The sequence below is a fragment of the Microcebus murinus genome, chromosome 4 (genome assembly GCF_040939455.1).
Source record: "Microcebus murinus isolate Inina chromosome 4, M.murinus_Inina_mat1.0, whole genome shotgun sequence".
NCBI lineage: Eukaryota > Metazoa > Chordata > Mammalia > Primates > Cheirogaleidae > Microcebus > Microcebus murinus.
The window spans coordinates 101,990,677-102,013,327 of NC_134107.1; the positions used below are offsets into that span (position 1 = coordinate 101,990,677).

The 22,651-nt window shown below is 35.6% G+C and overlaps 1 protein-coding gene across 1 annotated transcript in view; it reads right to left on the reverse strand.

The window, feature by feature from the left end:
• LOC105885140 (rho GTPase-activating protein 20-like) overlaps positions 1–22,651 on the reverse strand; it is a 56,901-nt gene that overhangs the window by 19,808 nt on the left and 14,442 nt on the right. The window contains exons 6-10 of the mRNA XM_076001419.1: positions 19,221–19,262; positions 17,862–17,946; positions 12,505–12,571; positions 10,028–10,216; positions 207–631 (exon numbers count right to left, since the gene is read on the reverse strand). Of these exons, the coding sequence (XP_075857534.1) occupies positions 207–631; positions 10,028–10,216; positions 12,505–12,571; positions 17,862–17,946; positions 19,221–19,262 (808 nt within the window). The remainder of the gene's footprint in view (positions 1–206; positions 632–10,027; positions 10,217–12,504; positions 12,572–17,861; positions 17,947–19,220; positions 19,263–22,651) is intronic.

A 22,651-nucleotide genomic window follows, 5' to 3' on the forward strand; every position in this document is an offset into this window, starting at 1 on the left:
ATGTGGCTCTTCCGTGTAATCAGTAGACTAGATTATCTCTTCTTACTATGTCTTCCTTCTCATTCTGTAATACTATGTCATATTTTTACACTTTCAAGTAACCAGTGGTGTCTACAGTTTTTCCATTTGGGGACAGATCTATCTCCCAGAGCTCTCCCTTCCCACATCCCCTTTCCCATTAGTTTAGAGGACAAAATAAGCCTTACCATGATAGGTTTCGGCAGATAGTCATTTTTACAAATATTTTTCAGAGAAACTCCAAAAAGTTTGGACTCAAGTGGATGTTCTATTTGAGCTCCTTCTTCAGTACACTGCTCCAAGTCACAGTCGTTTTTGTTTAAAACATCTTGCACCTCAGGCTGCTTGAGGATGTCATCAGTGAACTTTAAAACAGAGGCCATGTTTGTGCTTCCCTGGCCAACTGTCTTTCCTGTATTGACACATGGGGCATCAACAACCTCATGTGTGTCCTTCTCAGAGGTATTTTCCAAAGAAAGTCCAAGGAGCTCTCCTGCCACAGGAGGAGATACTGGCAGTGACACAAGGGAGTTGTCCTGGTCAGTGCTAGAACCCCAACAACAGGCCAAATTGATGATACATCTTCTCTTTTGAGATGTCTTCTGATGTGAATCTAACAAAGGAGTTTGAAATATTAGCAAAATTAATTTAATTCATTTTCACCTTATTTCTACAATTTCTATTTTACAGTATTTTTCTTACAATGCCTCATAGAGAAAAAAATATTTATAGATGTCTTTTGTTATTGAGAATTTAAACTACATTTCATGATAATATTTTATAAAGGAAAGAGGCTCAATAAAGGAAAAATCAAATATTTGAGTTCTCCCATCTATTTTTGGGACATCATTGATCTGTTTACTTGAGTTTTGGTAGTAAAATTTTAAAGGTGAAAGAAAGGCTTCCTTTTTAACAGTCACAACTTAAAGCAAAAAAGTGTTGCATACCAACACACATATTTTCCCATTTAAAGATACAAATATGCATACAAAAAAGTTAGAATTTGATCATAATTAAATAGTGAGAAAAACAGAGAAGAGAGGATGGGAGGGCAAGATGAAGGGGCAGGGGAAGTAGGAGAAAGAGAAGGACAAGATGAACGGAAAGAGGATGAAGAGAAAGAGGCAGAAGAAGAGGAAGGAGGAGAGAATTTATCTCCATTAAAATGTTCCCTAGAAATAAACAATATTTTATTACCTGATGTCCCACTCTACTATTGGGAATAGAGATAGGAAGCTTATAGCCTACAATTTTTTTTTGCCTTCCTAATGCAAACACCTTCATGTTTCTTTTCAGTTCCTGACTTTAAAAAGCATGTTTAAGGTAGCATGGATGGACGCAAACATGAGTGAGACTTGCCCTTGCAAATGTAGTTTATAATAGAAATGAGACCTCTCATGGTGGGGATGAAAGCAAGCATAGTAAGGAATAGAATGCCATAAGGGAGGAAAAAAGTACTGAAGGCATTCAGAGGAAAGTAAATCACATCTATCCAGCAGTAGGGAGGGGCGTGATCTTGGAGGCAATGGCATTTGATTTGTATTTGGAATGAATAAGAGTTCAACAGATAGAGCATAGTGTCTACAATAAATCACTATTGAACTACAATTGAAAATGTGAAGGGATTTTAGTAGAAAAAGACAGCATGAACAGAATAGGCAGAAGTAAAAAACATCAGTAGTAAGTTATACTATTATGACACCGTAGTGTAAGAATGTTTTTGGTATCATCTGTGTCTAATTTTAACATGAGAGTTAGGAGATTTGAGAGTTAAGAGCACAAGTTTTGACACATAAAAGCTCTTTGAGGTTCCAATTCTAAAAGTGGATGACCCCTGCCTCTTCCCTGCAGCACATACACACAGGTAACAACTGTGCACTCTGCAGAAACAAACCAAAAGTAACCTACTAGAAGGCACTGAAGAGCAACCCAAACAAGGTAGAAGTGGAGGTATAAGTTTGACACATGTAGGAAGGGAATGGCAGAGCACTGGTTGAGTTTCTCATTCTTAGAGCATTTAGCCTGAAGGCAGGTGGCAGGGAGTGACTGAAATTCAGAGAGAAACTTGTACTCTTGCTGGCTTGAACAACTAGAGAACCAAGATAGAGGTACCCACAGCAGCTGAAAAGTGAGGGGGAATCAGAGAAGGGAGAAAACCTAATAGTGGGAACCGCAAATAGCGTGTACATTCTGCCCAAATCTCTGGCTGACCCCTGAAGCTTGCATTTGTGGGGCAGATTCCAAAGAGCCTGCAATTAAGGTTAATGCAACCAGGATTTGAGGAGCTATAATGACCAGGTAGTGCCCACTCGTGGTTGGACATGATTTTCTGCAGTGAGAGGGCATGGGAATTAGTCATTAAATTCTGGTTGTGTGGCATTGTTCCTTGAGATGCCCAACAAAGCTACCTAGAGATGATGTTTAGCTCCCAGAATTCCCTGATAATGAAACATTGCACAAGAGCAGCTTTTCAAGGAGGACACACAGTCAGTGGTGTCAAAGGCTACTTTCAAAGAAGGCTTCCATATTGTTTGAGTATAACATATCTTAGCATTTTATTTCCTCAGAATACCCTACTTAAAGCAAATATTAAAAAGGCCAAGTTGTGGGAGGATAAGCAAGTAAGCAACATTTTACCAAATGGCCTTAAACCATCACCTGTGCCTTACTTCCTGGGATATAGTAAGTACGTCATCACGTACATGCTCTTCCAGACACACTCAGGTGTGTAATGGTGTTTGGCTCTGGGGACAGTAGTCCGGTAGACTCCTGTTTAGGATACTTACTTGGGCAAGTTACTTACCCTCTTCCTTGTCTTTAAAATAAAAAAAAAAAAATATTTCTTTTTCAGAGGTTTACTGAGAGAATTATGTAGGAAAACGTGTGAAAACTACTAGTGAGCCCAGGGCATAGGTCACAGCAATCTTGATTAAAGATGCCTAGATACCAATCTCCTCCTCACAAACAGGGCCTCCTCTCTGCATCCACTCTCCATTGGTGTCACCCCCATTAAGAGGTCTGCAGACATGAAGGAACAGCAATAGTCTGCTTAACTCAAGCACTTTCTTCCTGCCCTAACATTCCCAACCTCTGCCATTGTAAAAAAACAGAAAACTAAACCCTGTCTTAAATCCAAGAAGGGGTTCCTACATGTCTAGCAAAGTCAATCTGTGCAAATGTGTACATTAATATGTATGTTAATTAATGTACATTAATGTGTACATGTAATTAATTACATTAATTAATCTACATTGATGTATACATTAATATGTAGGTTAAGTAGCTATACTCAGTCTTGTTTACTCACATTTGACCTAATTTTATTATTTCTACAACTATCAAAATTTATTTATTTTTTAAGGTTTCATTCATTTCTTCAAAGGGATGCTCTATCAATAAATTCTATAGTAGCTATGGTATGAGTGTTGACAGAGGATAAAGTAGAAATCGAGTCTTTTACTTTATCATAAATACTTTCAGTGGTAGCCATGTCTTTTGTTATATATAGCATTCAATCTGAGAGTTCACTTTTACTCTGGGACTGAGAAAAGCAGTCATTACTGTTTACTTTCATGCATAGCTCTTAATTTCTAATGTCAAAAGCTGATGAAAAACATGCTAGTACTATAAAAAATGAGTGATTTAAATGTAAAGCTAACTAAATTAATGTAAATCTGGATTTCCTGAATAACTCTGATATAATTCAGACTAGTGTTTCCTTCATGCTTAAGTAATGAAAGTGAATATTAAAGAGTACAATTTTTCAGACTTTGTACTTATATAGTAATAATCATAAAAACAAAAAGCTTTAATTAGAAATTCTATTCTGGCCACATATCTCCCCAAAGTAAGAATGCCTCTTCTGTAGTTAGAGTAGGAAACATGTAGAGGAGAAAACTGGAATGACAGGAAAAACAGGTACAAGAAAAAGATGGTTTTATATCTGAATTCTCTGTCCTATTCCATCAGTCTATGTCTCCACTTTTGTACCAACATGATGCTGTTTTGGTTAGTACAGCCTTGTAGCATATTTGAAGTCTGCTAATTTGATGCCTCCAAATTTGTTCTGATAATGTAAGACTGCTTTGGCTATTCCAGCTCTTTTCTTGTTCCAGACAAACCATAGAATGATTTTTTCTCAATCTGTGAAATATGATTTTTCACATGTAGATGGAAATTACATTGAATCTATACATCACTTTGGGCAGTATGGTTATTTTAACAATGTTGATTGTATCAATCCATGAGCATAATATATTTTTCCATTTGTGTCATCTGTGATTTCTTTCCTCAGTGTTTCACTGATTTCTTTGTAGACATCTTTCATCACCTCCTTATTCAGGTATATTCCTGAATTTTATTTTATTCAGGAGTATTTTTTGTAGCTATTGTGAATTTTATTTTTATTTTTTGTAGCTATTGTGAATGTTACTGAGTCTTTGATTTGAGTCTCAGCTTGAATCTTATTGGTGTATAAGAATGCTACTGATTTGTGTACATTTATTTTGTAACATGAAACTTTGCTGAATTTGTTTATTCCAGAAGACTCTTGGTGAAGTTTTTTGGCTTTTGTAGATAAAAGATTATATTGTCAGCAAAAAGCAATAGTTTGACTTCCTCTTTCCCAATTTGGATACCCTTTATTTCTTTCTCTTGCCTGATTGTCCCAGCTAGGACCATCCATATACAAACAATTGCTCTTTGACAAAGCAGACAACAATAGGTACTGGGGATAAGAATCCCTATTCTGTAAATGGTGCTGGGAAAATTGGATAGTCACATGCAGAACAATCAAACGTGATCCATATCTCTCACCACTCAAAAATTAATTCAAGATTGATAAAAGCCTTAAATGTAAGACTGGAAATCATATAAGAATTGTGGAAGAAAATATAGGAAAACCTCTTTTGGACATCAGCCTAGGCAAAGAATTTAAGACCCAAATGGCAATTGCAGCAACAACGCAAATACATAAATGTAACTTGGTTAAATTAAAAGGTTTCTGCACAGCTAAGGAAATAATCAACAAAGCAAATAGACAACCTATAGAATGGGAGAAAATATCAGCAAGCTATACATCAGATAAAGGGAAAATAACCAGAATCTACAAAAACCTCAAGCAAATCAGCAAGAAAAAACAACCCCATTAAGAAATGGGCAAAAGACATGAACAGAAGCCTTTCAAAACAAGATAGACAAATGTCCAATAAATATATGAAAGAGTTCTGAATATCACTAATCATCAGGGAAATGCAAATCTAAACCACAATGACATCACCTTAACCCTGTTGGAATGGCTTTTATTAAAAAGGACAAAAACAAGAGACGCTGGCATGGATGCAGAGAGAAAGGAACACTTATACACTGTTGGTGGCAAATTAAAACAGTATGATTCCTCAAAGAACTAAAAGTAGACCTGCCATTTGGTCCAGAAGTCCCACTACTGGGCATTTACTCAAAGGAGAAGTCATTTTACCAAAAACACACTTGCGCTTGAATATATATTGCAGCACAATTCAAAGATGTGGAATCAACCCAAGTGCCCATCCAGTCATGAGTGAATTAACAAAATGTGGTGTATGTATACCATGGGATACTACCCAGCCATTAGGAAAAATCAATTAATGCCTTGTGCAATAATTTGGATGGAACTGATGACCATTATCCTAAGTGAAGTATCTCAAAAATAGAAAAATAAACCTTATATGTACTTACTATCAAATTGGAACTAACCAATGAGCACACATGTGCACAGAGGGAAGTAAAACTCAGTGGAAATCAAGCAGGGTGGAGGGGGAGGAAGGATGGGTGAAAACCTACCCAGTGGGTACAATAAAACCTATCAGGGTGATGACCACACTCATATGCCTGATTCAATCATCACAAAATCTATCCCTGTGATCAAAAATATTGTTTACCTGTAATATTTTGAAATAATAAAGGAAAAAAATATCATCATCATAATAAAAAAGAAAACAATGCTTCTGATATTTTACTATCTACCATAAAAGTTCAGTTCAGGCTGGAACTCCAAACACTACTTCAAATCATGCTCAGAAAGATCCCACTTAAGTCTAGAACTCTTCCCCTTTCATTCTAGGGGTGACTATGTCATTCAATCTTTCATTTAACTTCTGATTTGTTCTACATACTGGACTGAGCTCTGGGATTAGTTCCCAGCCCTTAAGAAGTTCATAGTCTAAAGATACATGTAAATATATAAAGAAATAAACACAATTTTTTACATATTATACTATACATATGTGTAAAGTGCTCTGACAAACTGCCTGAAGGAACAAAGATTTCATAGAAGTGACATGTGAGTTGGGCCTTGAGGTCACATCTTTGAACATTTAAATCTTGTACTCCCAATTTACACTAGAGCTGTCTTCACTCTGGACTAATCACCCGCTAGCATTAGTTATGGTGATCTAAGTCTCAGGGGTGGCCTATTGTTATTCTGTTTTCACTGTAAGACTATTTAGTAGGATGTCTTCTCCACACTGAGGCAGAAATTTCAAAAACAGTTTGGGGATGCCTATGCTTACCTATGGTTATGATGGTTCGCAAGGATAATTTCCTTAAGCTAACTAGAGAAAGCATCTCTAAGAAACAGATATATAGAGTTTTGACTGTCTAATTGTGGTTTATCTTATTCAGGTGGTTTCAAAATAAAATATTAATTGTTCTCAGCCAATACTTTAATAGAGATTATCTATTGTTCTCAGCCAATACACTAATACAAATTGTCTCCCTCTTTTATGTTCCTGCTAACACTGGAAACAAGATATGATTTTGTACACAGGGAAACATTGCAAATATATACCTTCCTAGGAGTAATTTAAGAATTTCTGAATTCTGATGAGTTTATTTTGTTTCTGTTAAAATATTTTTGAAGATACAGGGTTTTGCTATGTTGCCCAGGCTGGTTTTGCACTCCTGGACCTAAGAGATCCTCCTGCTTCAGCCTCCCAAAGTGTTATGATTACAGGTGTGAGCCACTGTGCCCAGCCCTAGACTTAAAATATGTAGGCCACAAACAAAGTGTGATAGACTCTGACAAGTGGCACTTAGTAAACAGGATCAAATTATACATTCTTAGTATATGAAGAAAAAGAAGTATTAACTCATTTTTCCCTTTTAGAAGTCAGGTTAATATTGTTATGTATGCAACAAGGGTAGGGGGAAAAGAGTGAAGAGACTTGTTCTTATACTGATTTCCTTATAAGGGGTCTCTCTCTTAATTTTGATTTGTGTTAGGAATGCTTTGGTGCACAGCAGGTGGGAAAGGTGACAAAATTGTGGACTTTATACCATGGCATTTTTATATTCACATGGTCACACAATAGGCTACAAGAATATTGAGAACAATCTCCACAGTGGTCTGCTGCCTTCAAATTAAAAGATCAAGGGGAGTAACAGAAGTAGTAGGAATGTGGAGAGCAAGCCAAATAATAACTACATAACTGGTGTCTGAAGGCAGTTAGTGCTAACGTGTCCACATAATAGGGCAGTTAGATCTAGTGACAAGAGCAGAGATTTAAAGTTAGAAGGCCTATGTTGTACTGACATTTATAATATGCTTTGTGATGCCAGATACAGTCTGACACTGCTAATCTGTAAAATGAGATGATAATGCAAAACTTACATGAATGTTTTGAGGCTTGAAAGAAAGTATTATTTAAAGTGTTAAATTCTATGTAGAAATTACTTGATGATATTATGAAGATTGTCATCATTTAGGAGACAATTCCATTTTTAGAATTCCTAGACTCTTGTAGTTCTTTAGAGTCTCTAGATGCCTTTTGGCTTTTCTTCCTCTAATCAAAGCACTACAAAGATGCACCATGCAAAGGGAATGCACACAAGTCAAATGAGATGGTTCTGTTACTCGTGTGAACTCTGTTATAAATCTGGTAGAGCATTGATACTTTAGCTGCAATGCTTTTAATTAGCTGTGCATTCTAATCATTTAAAGAGGGCAGCAAACCATGCTCCCTGGGCCAAATCTGGCCTGCCACCACTTTGGATAACCAGTGAGTTAAGAATGATTTTCAGGCTGGGTGTGGTAGCTCACACCTGTAATCCTAGTACTCTGGGAGGCTGAGGCGGGAGGATTGCTCCAGGTAAGGAGTTCGAAACCAGCCTGAGCAAGAGCGAGACCCCATCTCTACTACAAATAGAAAGAAATTAATTGGCCAACTAATGTATATAGAAAAAATTAGCCGGGCATGGTGGCATATGTCTGTAGTCCCAGCTACTTGGGAGGCTGAGGCAGGAGGATTGCTTGAGCCTAGGAGTTTGAGGTTGCTGTGAGCTAGGCTGACGCCATAGCACTCACTCTAGCCTGGGCAACAAAGTGAGACTCTGTCTCAAAAAAAAAAAAAAGAATGATTTTCACATTTTTAAAAAGGTTGAAAAATCAAAATAGTATTTAGTGACATGTAAAAATTATATGAAATTCAAATTTTACTGCCCAGAATAGTTTCACTGGAGCACAGTCACAGGCAGTCCTTTAGGTACTGCTCGTGGCTGCTTTCTCTTCACACTGAATTATAGAAATAAGAAGCTGTGACAGAGACAGTATGTGGCACTCTCGTTGTTTACACTGCTGCTTAAGGCACTATAAATTGTAGTGACCCTGTAATATTTTGAAAGTGATTCAAGTGCCATGTGTATCATGATACTGCAGCATCTTATGTTTTTTCTCTAAAAAAGACACCGGCACTAGAATGTTTATACCAGCACAGTTCACAATTGCAAAGATGTGTAAGCAACATCAATACATGAGTGGATTAATAAAATGTGGTATATGCATACCATGGAGTACTACTCAGCCACAAAAAACAACGGTGATCTAGCTCCTCTTGTTATTATCCTGGATGGAGCTGCAGCCCTTTCTACTATGTGAAGTATCACAAGAATGGAAAAACAAGCACCACATGTACTCACCATCACATTGGTATTAATTGATCAACACTCATGTGTACATATGGTAGTAACATTCATCAGGTATAGGGCACGTGGGAGAGGGGAGAAGGCGATGGGTATATTCACACCTAACTGGTGTGATACGCACTGGTCTGGGGGATGGACATGCTTGAAGATCTGACTCAGGCAGGGCAAAGGCAATATATGTTACCTCAACCTCTGTACCCCAGTAATATGCTGAAATTAAAAAACATAAAGTAAAATAAAATAGAATAAAAGTGAAAAAAGAAAGATCTTAATTCCTATACAAATTTATAGAAGATATATTTTCTGAATTCAAACTACAGTTCCAGCAGTGTTTTCCCAACCTCAATGCAATAGGAAGGAGATTTACATATCTTAAGATCCATTGCACTATGCGATTGATGAGCTTTTACCCATCCATTAGTTGCTAGTGATTAATCTGCAAGGAAATGATATGCTAAAAGCCAAAGGCCCAGTTAGGTCAAATTGACAAAGGCAGCTGCAGAAATTCAGCATCAGTTTTCTACTATCCCACTCATACTTTTCAGTATCTATTTTCTTCTGTTTCCTATACAATCTGACTTTCAGACTGAAAGCTTAAATCTCAAATTTAGGTTAGGACAAATTATGATGCTACTATGTTGTACATCACTTTTAGCATTCCAGAGTCTTTTTTATGTTCACAGTAAATTCATATTCGATTAGTAGGCTAAGAAGAGACTTCCACAGAAATCACCTTAGAGGCACCTGCAGCATTGCCTGGTGCCTTTGACTCTGCAGTAGGCAGAAGGTTAAAGGGAACAGAATGGTGAGGAAAGAAGGGACAGAGTGTATTGCTATTAGCTTGCTGTTTATAAACCAGTCATGCCTATTGCTAATTTATAAAAAATCTTCTTCTAAAACCTCATCTTTCCTTTCAAAACACGTAGCAAAGTCTAAAAAAATATGCCTTATCTGGCTGGAAGTCTGAGTCTTTGCCTTTCTTCCTAAATTTATGTTCAGAAATGAACACTTTGCTGAAAGAAGATTCTATGAAGAAGGAAAAGCAACTCACCTCTCAATTGCTGGGCTGCAGCCAGGACTCTGGGCTTTAAGATGAATCGGCACTGCCTCTCTCCTGGCAGCTCTTCCATCAGGAAGGCCTCTTGGGAGTTGAAAATGGTGGTAGAGTCCTTTGAGCCTGCTTTTAGGAGTGCATTGTCTCGCAGATGCTTCATTTTAATCCCATAGGGATATTCATGTCCTACATAAAAAAATCTAAATGTAGACCTTAGACTGACTGGTGCTGTGACCATGTGTGCTACAAACAGGATACACTACAATTTACTCCTGGCACTTTTGGTATAAAGAACCCATTTGTTGACTGAATAATCATGTACATGCTTACAGTTTGAGACCCCTGCATAATAGAGGTGTGCTCCTACCAACATAGTTTTAAGAGGGGGTGGGGAGAAAAAACCCCACAAAAACCTTTAAAGACTATCTCGCTTGTAATGAATGCACAGATCAGTCTGTGAGTTGCATAATGTTGACTCCTCCTGTTTGCATCTAAGAATATTTAAAGGTATTCTAGTTTTTTCCATGACATTAACTAGATCTATAAATCTTAAGCAAATCTATATCCTCACTCAGCCTCAAATCTATGACTAAAACAATTATCCAACCTATCACACAAATATTATAAGGATCAATAAGTAAATATTAGTGGCTAACATTATTTAAATAATAGGAACATGTGTCAAGAATTGCTGTCATTTCCACTATCTACCACATGGTGTCTGTCTGAAAAGACATTTCATTAGTTTTTATGAGTCACATAATTAGAGTTACTGAAGACAAGCATTGGGGCTTATCTGATTTATGCTTCCCTCCTACTGCTACCCTCTAAGGGCAGTGTTCATAGACAATAATCAGAAGGAAGACAACAGGGCATCAGAAGCACAGAAACAGATGCAAAAAGAAATTTACAAACTAGAAAAACCAACCCCTGGACACCTGGCTGCAATGAGATTTTTGCTCTTTAATATTCTAAATAACTGCATCTTCTCAGAGTAATCCTCAAATACCATTATGCTATAGATATTTTTAAGTACAATGAATAATTTCTATTTCTGATTTATTACTGAGTGTAATTCAGTGAACTTTTACTCTTGTTTTCCACCTGGCATAGGCATACAATGTGAATATTCCATTAATATCAATTACTACAGCAACATCCAGGGATTAGGGCCAAAAAAGGCTTCTAATTTTAATAGCAATATAACAAAATCTATTTATCAACATAGCCAGCTGGTGATCTACAACTGAAGCTTTCAAGGCACATTAAAATGACAATGTATAATTAAGAACTGCTGCTAATTCATGGAACAATCATGACCCATTGTTTTTTAGTGAGAGGTAATTTGAAGCTTGGAGCTGTTTTAAGCCTAAAAATTACCATCCACCTAGGTTTAATTAAGTTAATATATTTTATTGAAATGGTTATGCTAAGTATTTAATTTTTAATTATGACTTAGTTGCTCATTGGCTTTTACAAAAGTGACATTAAAAAAAACCTGAAATGGTGTTGATTTTGTCCTCAGTTCTGTGCATATACTAAGTATATTTCTATATTCTAAGTCAGAGCATATACATTTTGTAGAAAAGTTTGGTTTTAGATTTCTCAGATCATTTGAAACACTCTAAATTTCACAGTAGGACCTCATAGATAAATGAAAGGATTATATGAGATAATGCATACAATATGCTCTGTACAATCTCTGGCAGGTAGTAATCATTTAAGATTGTTAACAGAAATCATCATCACCATCATCATTACCGTTGTCATCATCTCAAGTTTTGCTACAGATACTTGCCCTTATTGTAATTGTTCTATTTCTGTTAACCACACTGAATAAAATACTGATCAACAAATACATTTTTTTAGATAAATTATTTAAATAAGGTAAGATGTAACCTATTTACCAATAATTCCTCAAAACAAATGCTGGAAATTTGACTAGAGAAGTAGCAAATGGGTTAATCTCACTTCCTTTATGATGCCTAAATTTAGGCACATTTGGGCACAGAGTGGGTGTTGCATGCTCATTGGTGGATTAACATGCATGACTGGATTAGAGACTGTCTTCCATAGAGGCAACATGTAGTTAGGAAAGGGAGTAGGAAATTCAAGAACTGAATATGAAAACTAAAGGTATAAAGGGAATCTGAAAAATAGGAAAAATGAATACCAATGCATATTGCTTTCTTACAGAAAATTTTTTTTTAAGTTTGGCAAGATAGGTCTGTTGGTAAATTGACAAGGCAGAGAGGGAAATTTTCATTTCTCCTCTCTGCTATCCCATGAACTGCTTGAATTCAGAGATATTATTTGCCTAGCACATAGTAAATGCTTGATATATATTTATTAAATGAATACCATGAGATTATTTAATAGTAGTTAAGCTTAGGATGATATGACCAATTCTCTGAGACACTTAGAATTATAATCAAAACATAATCAAAGCTACTTCAATTTTTGCAAAACTTTACCAATTAGCGGGTACACTGCTTCTTCTTTCCCAGAATTGATGCATAACTGGTAATCTCCCTCACAGCCCTTGGAGATAAAAGGATTAAAGGTCACAATAAATCTTTCATAGTTGGTGTTTGAATAAGGACATATTTTTGGCATTTTTATGCTTTGCAAAAGGAAACTCCTAGAGAATATAAATGCTAACTAATCAGGTTCATCAGGGTAGTTATGGTTTTTGAAGATGGAAGTGCTGATTCCTGCAACCAATCTCCCTTTCCCCATTACTCAATGTGGGACTGAGGAATCCTGCCTTTTTCCTTGCAGTGATATCTACGGATCTATAAACTGCAATGGAATCAGCCCTTACTAGATAGGTAGCCCATGGAATGTGAAATCATAGGCTCTTTTACAAAGTAAGAACAAACTCCCTGTTTCTAAAAGGCTAATTTATTCTTTAGAGTCCAGACTTCTGTTTTATCTCCAGACTTCTCAGAGAATATTGGACTTAACTTCCAACATATCCCTGTGTAAAGACAACCTTCTTATGCAGGAAGCCACAAATACTGCTGTGTCTGTGACTAAAAAGGCAAATGTCAAAGGCTGATTATTAGCTCAGCTGCTTCTGAGCAGAAGAATGACCAAGAGGCTTTGAGGAGATAGGTAGCTGGCACAGTTTGCATTGGCTTTAGTTTGGGTAAGTCCAGTCCTGGGGACAGAAAGGACAAGAATTCTATCTAGAGAATAGGCCCAGTGAGGGACAACAATAAAACTGTTCACTAGCAGAATTATAACTTAGCGACACTCTACATCCCATTTGAAAGATTTAACACTAAATTATACAGATTTTGCTGAATCCCCTAGGAGAGTCAAACAAAAATCTTTTAAATGAAGCTAGAACAGATAAATTTATTGGCAATATTTCATAGCCTTGCCTTTAACTTCTAATTAAAAATCATGGCCCTGCCATGATTACAATGGAGGGTCCTGGCTATGAAGAATACCACACAAACCACTCCCCCTGACCCCCTCCCAAACAGTTTGTCACTTTATTGTTGCCCTATCCCCTAGCCAAAATTTTTATGGTAAATAGGAAGAGTAACCTAATAAAAATCTTTTGTTTTTATGTATTATCTGAAACTATCATAATCCCTTAGAACAGGTATAACCAAAAGCCTCAATTACTAATTAATACAATTTTTTGAGGGGGGCGGTTTGGGTAGCTTGATCATTTTATCCAAAGGAAAAGCATAGATAAGAAAATGAATCATGTCATTAATCTCCCTTTCTACCCCTAAAACTACTATCACTCTCTTCCAAAATATGCACATATAGGTTAGAAATCAATACAGACATGCCTGCTTTATTCAGTGTATATACACCTAATTACATTTGACATGTTACTAAATTCAAAAGAAATTGGATTTCTTATTTGAAATTTTAGTTGCTGTATGTTAAGGGCTCACTACAGCACTGTGTATAAGCAAATCTAAAGACAGTAATATTATGGCATGTCTTAAATATGTATCATGGCACATAATACTAATAGTGTACTTTAATATTTATAGAGAATCTCATTCAAGGAATAGTATTTTTAAAGTGCTTCCCTTAGTTTCCATCCTTCTGAAAGTCACTTCCTTTAATAAAAATACTCATTATATGTGTTTATATAACTGGTAAGGAAGTAATGACAAGAATCTTCCAGTTCTGTCTCCTCTACCTCATCCTCAAACATTCCAATCTCCTCCACTAGTAAAATTTCAACAAAACTCACCTCTATCACAGAAAACAGAAAAGGACAGAAGCTAAAAGCAAAACAGGGAAGACTGTGGTTTTCACACTAAAGCTCTTCAAATCCATTATCTAATTCAAAGCTTGTCTTTTTATTTACGAGTTCATTAGAGGTCCTAGCCATGCCATTCTCAGGACCTGTAGCCAGCCAATGTGACTTTATGTAAAAATTCTACTACCAAGAATATCCTTGAGAATTGATCATTCTCAGACTGATTGGGTCTTGGGATAATAACAGGATATTTAGGTGGGGAGGAGAAGTCAAATAGTGTCACATAGGAAGGAAAGAGGAGGTTGAAACTTTCTTATTAAGAATCTTATACAAAAACATGTTTTGTATCGGTATGTAGTATATACAATAAAAATACAATTATACTTTAAATTTATAGTCCAAGCTCATAATGGTTTTCAGTTAACATAGGTTTTAAAATAAGAGTAGAAGAACATCACCCCTATATTAAGCTAACATTAAAGCTTATTATCCTTAATTTCTAGATTTGGGGGAACAAAATATGACTGGTATCTCTAATAGTAAGCTGTCTTATGATGAAAGGGATAATATTTCCATGGATTTAAAGTATCATTGCTTGTTTTTAATTAAGATCATCTAGCAGAATAACTTATAGTTACCCCTAGCACTGACAATAACTTGTGGATTACTTCACTTGCTCTGTCTGTGTTCTTTACTTTGATTGTTTTATACTGTAGGAAAAAAAGAAATAAGAAATACAGTTATAAATAAAGATTTTTAAATCAGATGAAGAAATAATTATCATCAAATGATTATCCAAAGATACATCTTAATTTCTTACAGAAAGTATATCACAAGACTTAAGTAGAACACAAGTACTTATAATTTACATTTATTCCCTTATAAATTATGCCTTTTAATAAAAAATTCTTTTAAATTAAAGATGTGTGGGCCACAGTATATAAGAGATTAAGCAAGTAAGAAGTATATTAAATATATTTCAGAGAGAGAGAGAGAGAGTACAGGGATCTAGCTCCCAATCAAGCAAAAAAACAAAAGAAGAATCACTGAGACTGGTCAATTGCCTCATTTCAATAATTGTATCTGCACAATGTAATGTGTAATAAAAGAAGGGAGAAGTTGAATCTCTATTTTTCCCCCCAGTTTTGTTTTCACAGTACAGGGTTTTATTTCTTTGCATGGTATAAAGTCAGTTTAGGTAAAATCTGAATAATAATTGGTTATAATAAACATTTAAAGCTTAGAATGTTTAAAAACACCTATTTATTGAGTACTTTCTACATGTCAGACACTGTAGCTACTAAGATTTTCATTGTTGAAATCTTTAGATTTAAAACAAATGAGTCTAGAAGAAAGAACTGAAAATTTCAGAAAGCTCAATTCTATTACCAACTCTGCCATAAAATCTTCTATAATCTATCCATAATAGCTCTCTGTTAAACTATAGTGAGAACTGCTACTTAAAAAGACAATTTGCAAAAAGCAGAAAAGGAATTAGCAAGATTCTTAGATATCTATATAGGTTTCTGAATTCCAAGAGACATTATTTAAATATAAAACAATGTTATGTTATCAAAAAATATTTTTGCTATATATGTAAGTTTTATACATGATAATTATAAGAATTCAGTTATCAGGGCTATGTCCTTGATAAAGAGAGATTAAAATGTACAAATAAGTAGCAGAAATGAATGATAGTTTTTAAAAGATAAAAATAAAGTTAAGTGAAATCCACTAAAAATTTATCACTTATCCTTCTGTTAATAGTATTTCTTCCCTATGAGACAATTACTTGGCATGACAAATTGCCTCTAAAAGTGGTTTGTTAAATGAATTTTAATTTTTAAAACAGTATTCTAAATGCATTAACTTCAAATTGTACTCCTTACAGCCACAGGGATTATGCAAAATTGTCTCAGAGGCCAACAAAGGAGGGTTTGGAACACCCAGCCCAGTGTCTGTCTTCTACCAGTGTGTCAGAGGTATGTTACATACCAGGCTTTAACTTAAGACTTAATTTCAATAAGGGTTTCTGCATTTTTTTTTAAAGTTTAAAAACACTTGCATTTAATTTAAAGAAACACTCTCATGAAGTCTTTTGTAAAGTGAAGAATCTATTCTCCCAATTACCTAGTTTCTAACATGATGATTTTTTTAGTACTGGGCACATATGTTAAAATTACATTAAGTGTATTTTTCCATCATGCGTTCTGGTAGACAAAACAAATGAATTTGAGCAATTATGCTTTTTGGCTAATAAATAAAATAAATAGACAAAACTGAGCATATGGCTATTTTCTTGCATATTAGCAGAATTCACTGACAGGTTGTGTAGAACTGAAGGAGGAAGATCATACTTCTGATACACGTGCTCTTATTTGGGGGATTAACTCTGGAAGCAGGGATCCTGGAAAGAGACTCTAGCCATGAAATCTGCTTCAGAGAGCAAATGACAGAGAGTGTCACATCATCCTTGACTTACCCAGGGTAGTAATGACAAAAACAGAGCAGGCAACCTGACCACATCTTTTGTTTTTTCCAAAATGAGAGTGGGACACCAGTCCTTTCTCAAGCACATACTTTCCATACACTGAGATGAAGGTGTTAAAAAAATTCAGGAGGTTTTCCATGACAATCCTAAATGTAACCAACTGCCACAACAACAGAATCAAACCAGGCAGAAACAATAACATTTCATGTTGTTTTTTTCTACTTTGCTACAGAAGATCCCTCTTGTTTCATACCACCAAAATTTGAATATTTCCCTCAAGCATGATTATCTGGCATTCAGGTATTTGTCAGAATATTTCCATAACTTTTGCTTTTGGTCAAAACATAACAATTTTGCACTATATATTTTTCTACAAACAAAACTACTCTGTGTGAACTAGAGCTGCTGTGAAGTATGGCAGTCCATAGTATCACAAAAATATCCATAAGATTCCATTTTATTCATCATTGATAACATAATGGCTCTTGTGCTACAATATCATTCATCCATCCATCATACCTAATAAATGGGTTAAACTCTTAATGTTCATGTGACCAATGTAATAAAACTATGAGGCAGGAAAATGCTGATCCCTTAAAAATATCAACTTTCCCAGATCATCCACTGACTAGCTTGAGAAATTCAGTCCATAAAAACTCAAAGTATAAACTTTTCAAAACCACTTTTTCCTTAAGAAGTGACAACTTGGAAAAAATGCTTAATAATAATTGAAAATACCTCTTTGTGGAAAGAGCTTTACTACAAGTCTCTGCAGCTGCTAGTAACAAGATTCAGAGAAACATTCATGCCAGCGGGAGAAAAGAGACATCTAATAAGCAGTGTTCTTTCTAAGCATACATGTCGAATATTATAGTTAATATGAATTTCTCTTGCTTAATTTTCTCTAGGGTTTAATTTTCATATGTACAAAGACATGAATATACCTAGGAAAATGCACTTTCCCCCTATGGCATTTCTAAATGCCTACCTTGCACAACACATACACAGTCTGTCTGTCTGCCTGTCAGTCTCTCTTTTTATCCATGGTATTCTGCTTTAATGCAGGGACTTGGAATTTAGTTTTCTTCCTTACAAACACTTACATGTACACAATTCCCCATGTCCTCGGTGAATATTCTGATGGGAATACTCTTCAGGTGGTCCTTTTGTTTCTCGAGATCGATGTGTCTAATCAAATGCAAACACTGAGTCAGATGGAATTTGCTGATGGCTTATTTTTAAAATCTATCAGTTTTGCTAATATTTTCAATGTACTTATATGCTATTTTTAAAGACAGATGAGAAGATTCAGCAAAGCCAGATTACAGTATGGGTTGAAAGGAAATTAAAAAACACGGCAGGACACTAGGCATGGGCACAAAAAAGAATGGTACCTCCATGTCAAGTGAGGATTGAGGAGCACAAGCAGGTTAAGGCACCTCTGGATAATGTTTTATCCTTAACACTGCCCTGCCTTCTCTGGACATGTCCAGTACCTTGCTGATAAGAACAGGAGCATATAAAATACTTTACAAGGACAAACCAAAGCAGTGACCTTTTACTTCTCATCTAGCTCTCCAGTAGAGTGTAAATCATGGGTATCTCATTGCTTGGGGAGGGGGAGAGGAGTGGAAGGAGGGAAGGACTAGGGGTCTAGTAGATAGCCTAAGTCTATCATTTTAGTTTGTATGCTCAATGGTGGGGTCAATAATTGATTTCTGAGGTGCTCATTAGAAAACCCTGCATTTATGGAAGCTTAACACATACTTTGATGAAACTTAGCTCTAAACAGAAAGAGATGGAAGATACTATTGACCAATTTCTGCATAAAATGATCTAAGTAGACCTTGGAGCTCTCCTTCCTAGAACTAAGAAATACATGCAATGAAAGAACATTATTTATAGCAAGTAGCAGCTAGTGAACAATCCAAACAGCAGCTTATTTTCAGGACAAATGAACAATTTCTACTAAGGAGAAGGGGAATAACTTGGGCATGCCTCTGCAGAAAAAGTTTTAATTCATTTATTGCAGGTTAAATAAAATAAAATACATATACTGTCATGGAGTACTATTCAGCTATAAGAAACCATGGTGATATAGCACCTCTTGTATTTTCCTTGATAGACCCATTCTACTAAGTGAAGTATCCAAAGAATGGAAAAATAAGCACCAGATGTACTCACCAGCAAATTGGTTTCACTGATCAATACTTAAGTGCACATATAGGAATAACATTTATCGGGTGTTAGGCAGGTGGGGGGGGTGAGGAGGGGATGGGTATACACATACATAATGAGTGTGATGTGCACCATCTGGGGGATGGACATGCTTGAAGCTCTGCCTCCAGGAGGGGGGGCAAGGCAACACACATAACCTAAACATTTGTACCCCCATAATATGCTGAAATAATAAAGAAGAAGAAAAAGAAAAAAAATATATATATATATACTGAAAAAAATACCTCTGAAGGAGAGACAGCCATGTATCCTTTTCTTCCGAAGAACTGCATTCAAAGAAAATGGAAGACAGAAATCACATACACTACGTATGCTAAAATATTTAAGATTGTCAATCCAGATGAAAATATGAACAGCCTGTTGTTATTGTCGTAGTTGCACATGTAAGATGCAACCTCAGCATAACTTTGTTCTGGAGAATCCCATGGTGAAAATACCCTTTTGGAAAAATTACACAGCCAACTATAGTTTTATTAAATTCTCTTTGATGGACCCAAGACAGACCTTCTTTTCTACTCAACTGTTTTTCTACAAGTGGTATTATACCAGTAAGTGGTAGCTCTTACTGTGGAAAGAGTACTTGATTTGGAATTCAATACCTGGAGTTTCCACATCTGTAAAACTGGGTTAATTATCTAACTCGGAGTGTTTTTATAGCATAAAAGGCCTTACTGTTAAGAAGTAAGCTTAATATTGAGATTAAAGAGATTAAGGAGAAATTTGGCATATGGAAAAATACCTTGGCCCAGAAACCAGACTCTTGTCAGGAAAAGAAACATTTTTTTTTTAAATATATAGAGCACAATTATAATTTAGTAAATGAGTTCATCGAAATCTTACTCTCAATGACGATAATCTGATTAAGATCAATCCATTTACAACTAAATTGCTATAGATTAATATTTTTTGCTGATGTCATGGCCTCATTTAATTATTAAAATTAGAAATAAAATTAACTTTATTCCTGTATAGTCATGGCACTTACAAGCTTTTAAAACCATATTTCTAATCTCTTTAAAGAAATTGGAAAACTTAGTTATTGTCTTTTTCTAACAAAATACACTTCATAAATATTTGCAATTTGTTTCTATCTTTGGTGCTCAGCAATTTTCTCCATACGCAATCTCTCAGGATTGGCCATCAAAAAGCGTATTTACATCTTTTTTTAACCACTAACCATGCAACTTCCTTCTTTCATTTCTTACTATCTTTTCTAAAAAAGATTTTCTAGGTTCAAATTTTGTAGGTTTATGTTAAATCTTGCATTTATTCAGCAAAAACCTGTGTGGAAAATAGATGAGACATTTTCTTCAGACCCATTAACTTTTTCAAAGCAGTTAAAGAAAACTACCCCTTTAGGACACTTAGTTATTGACAAAAGCTGTACTGTACCACAAAGCTGTACTGTACCTCTTAAAGAATTTTTGTAAATTGAACACACATGCCTAACCACCACCCAGATTATAAAACAGGTAATCACCTTAGAAGGTCCCCTGATATTCCTTTCAGCCAGTAGTTCCCACTATCCTAACTTCCAAGGGCACAGAATTGTTTTGCTTGTTTGGGTACCTTATGTAAATGTAATCATACAGTATATACTATTTTGAGTCTGGCTTCTTTCATTTAACATGATGTTTATGAAATTTATAAATATCACCACATGTAATTCTAGGTCATTCATTCTTATTGCTGTATGGTGTTGTTTAAATATATAGCATATTTTTATTACTTTAAATAATAAACAAACTATGGAATGTGTCAGGTTAATTTATAGAGATTGATCTGTGTAATCTCCTTATATTTGCCCTTTCCCCCTGTTCTATATTAGAATCCAGGGCTCCATTTCTTTAGTAGTTTTATTAATCTCAGGCATGTTTACAGGACTAAAAACAGAAGTGCTCCAAAGTCAATGGTTACCTCAGAGTTTTATAAACACCTAAGCCCACTAAAAAACATACTACTAATACTCGGGAGAGGAGAAAGCAGTGTATATTAAGGAAAGAAAAAGGGCATGGCACATTGGAAGATTCAAATTATGGAGGGCATAGAAATTTGTCATCCTTGAGAGTGAGCTGGAAACCATGTCACTCAGTTAAGGTGTCCTAAGGAAACAAAGAATCCAGAGGAAATGGGTGTAAGGAGCAACTAGAGGGCCTGGGTACCAGGCACCAAGGTTTTTATATCAGCAAGGAAGGAAGAACATGTTCATTCTGCATGTGGCAAGGAAGCAGAACATCTCTGGAGGTACAAAAACAACTCTGAGCATAGAAAAAGATGATGTCAGCAGTGAGGCATCGCAGAAGTCTCTTGTATTCTGATTCTCCCTTAAGAAAACAGAGTTCGAGTAAAGAACATCTGATTTCCTACCACCTGGGAAAATGGAGGATTAAGAGGAGTATGAATTTGATCTCTAAATAAACAGGCACACCTGAGTTTGTAATTTAAGACTCACAGTAGGTACGTAACTTAAAATAGTATTCTTCTGATTACTCTTGTAGATAGACCATCATCAGTATGAAGTACTTTCTGTGTGTTTTGAAAAATGTTCTCATTGTATCATACAGTTATCTGTAAAATTAAGGTGTAGCACCTATTTTTCTGGTGCATATAAATCCTAAGGTTTATGGGCTGGGGCATGATGGCTCACATCTGTAATCCTAACACTCTGGGAGTTCGAGGCGGGAGAAACACTTGAGCTCAGGAGTTTGAGGTTGCTGTGAGCTATGCTGACACCATGGTACTCTAGCCTGGGCAACAGAGTGAGACTCTGTCTCAACAACAACAAAATGCTAGATTTGTAAATCAGAATACATGTAGTGACAGAGAAATTAAATCCCTTTTGGCCTTTTTTGAGACATGACTATCTGTCCTGTTTCACGAAGTAAGACATGGAGAGTTCATATCTATTGCTTGCTCTTTTCCCAATTGGGCTCAATTGGCAGTTCTTCAATATGGTAGCTGTCAGCCTTAGATTTCAAACCTATTAGCTTTTTACTTTTTTTTTTTTAATAGTTATTATAGTAACTGGGTAGGAGAGACTGCTTCTTAAGCTTGTAGCCTGATGGCAGTTTAAACTGATCATGACCTAGAGTTCCCTAATATTTACCGAGACTTAACAAACCATTTCCAATGGTCTTTAGATCTTTAGATCTTTCTAAAGATCTGAGCTTCCTTCTGATATCATTGACTTTGTCCTGAGCAACTTCTATTAACATTTTCATAGTAGAATAGGTGTGTTGGCAATAAATTCGTATAGTTTTTTTTTAAAAAATCTACTTCATCTTAATTTTTTAAGAATGTTTTTTCTGGTTATTGTATTCTAGGTTGAAAGTTGTTACTTTCAACACTTTAAAGATGCTCCACTGTCTCCTGACCTTCAAATTTTGCAATGAAAATCTGCAATAATTCAAATCATCATTCTCTTATTTATAATGCATTGTTCTTCTCTGTCTGCTTTTAAGAGTTCTCTCTTATCTTTGATGTACAGTAATTGTCTATAACATGACCAGGTATAATTTTTTCCATCTCATTCTGTCTGGGGTTCTCTGAGCTTATTCCAATCTGCAGGAAAGACCAATATCTTTTATTTAAGATATTGTAGTCTTAATTCTAGAATTTCTGTCTGGCCAAGTAAAATATTTTCTACTTCTTTGCT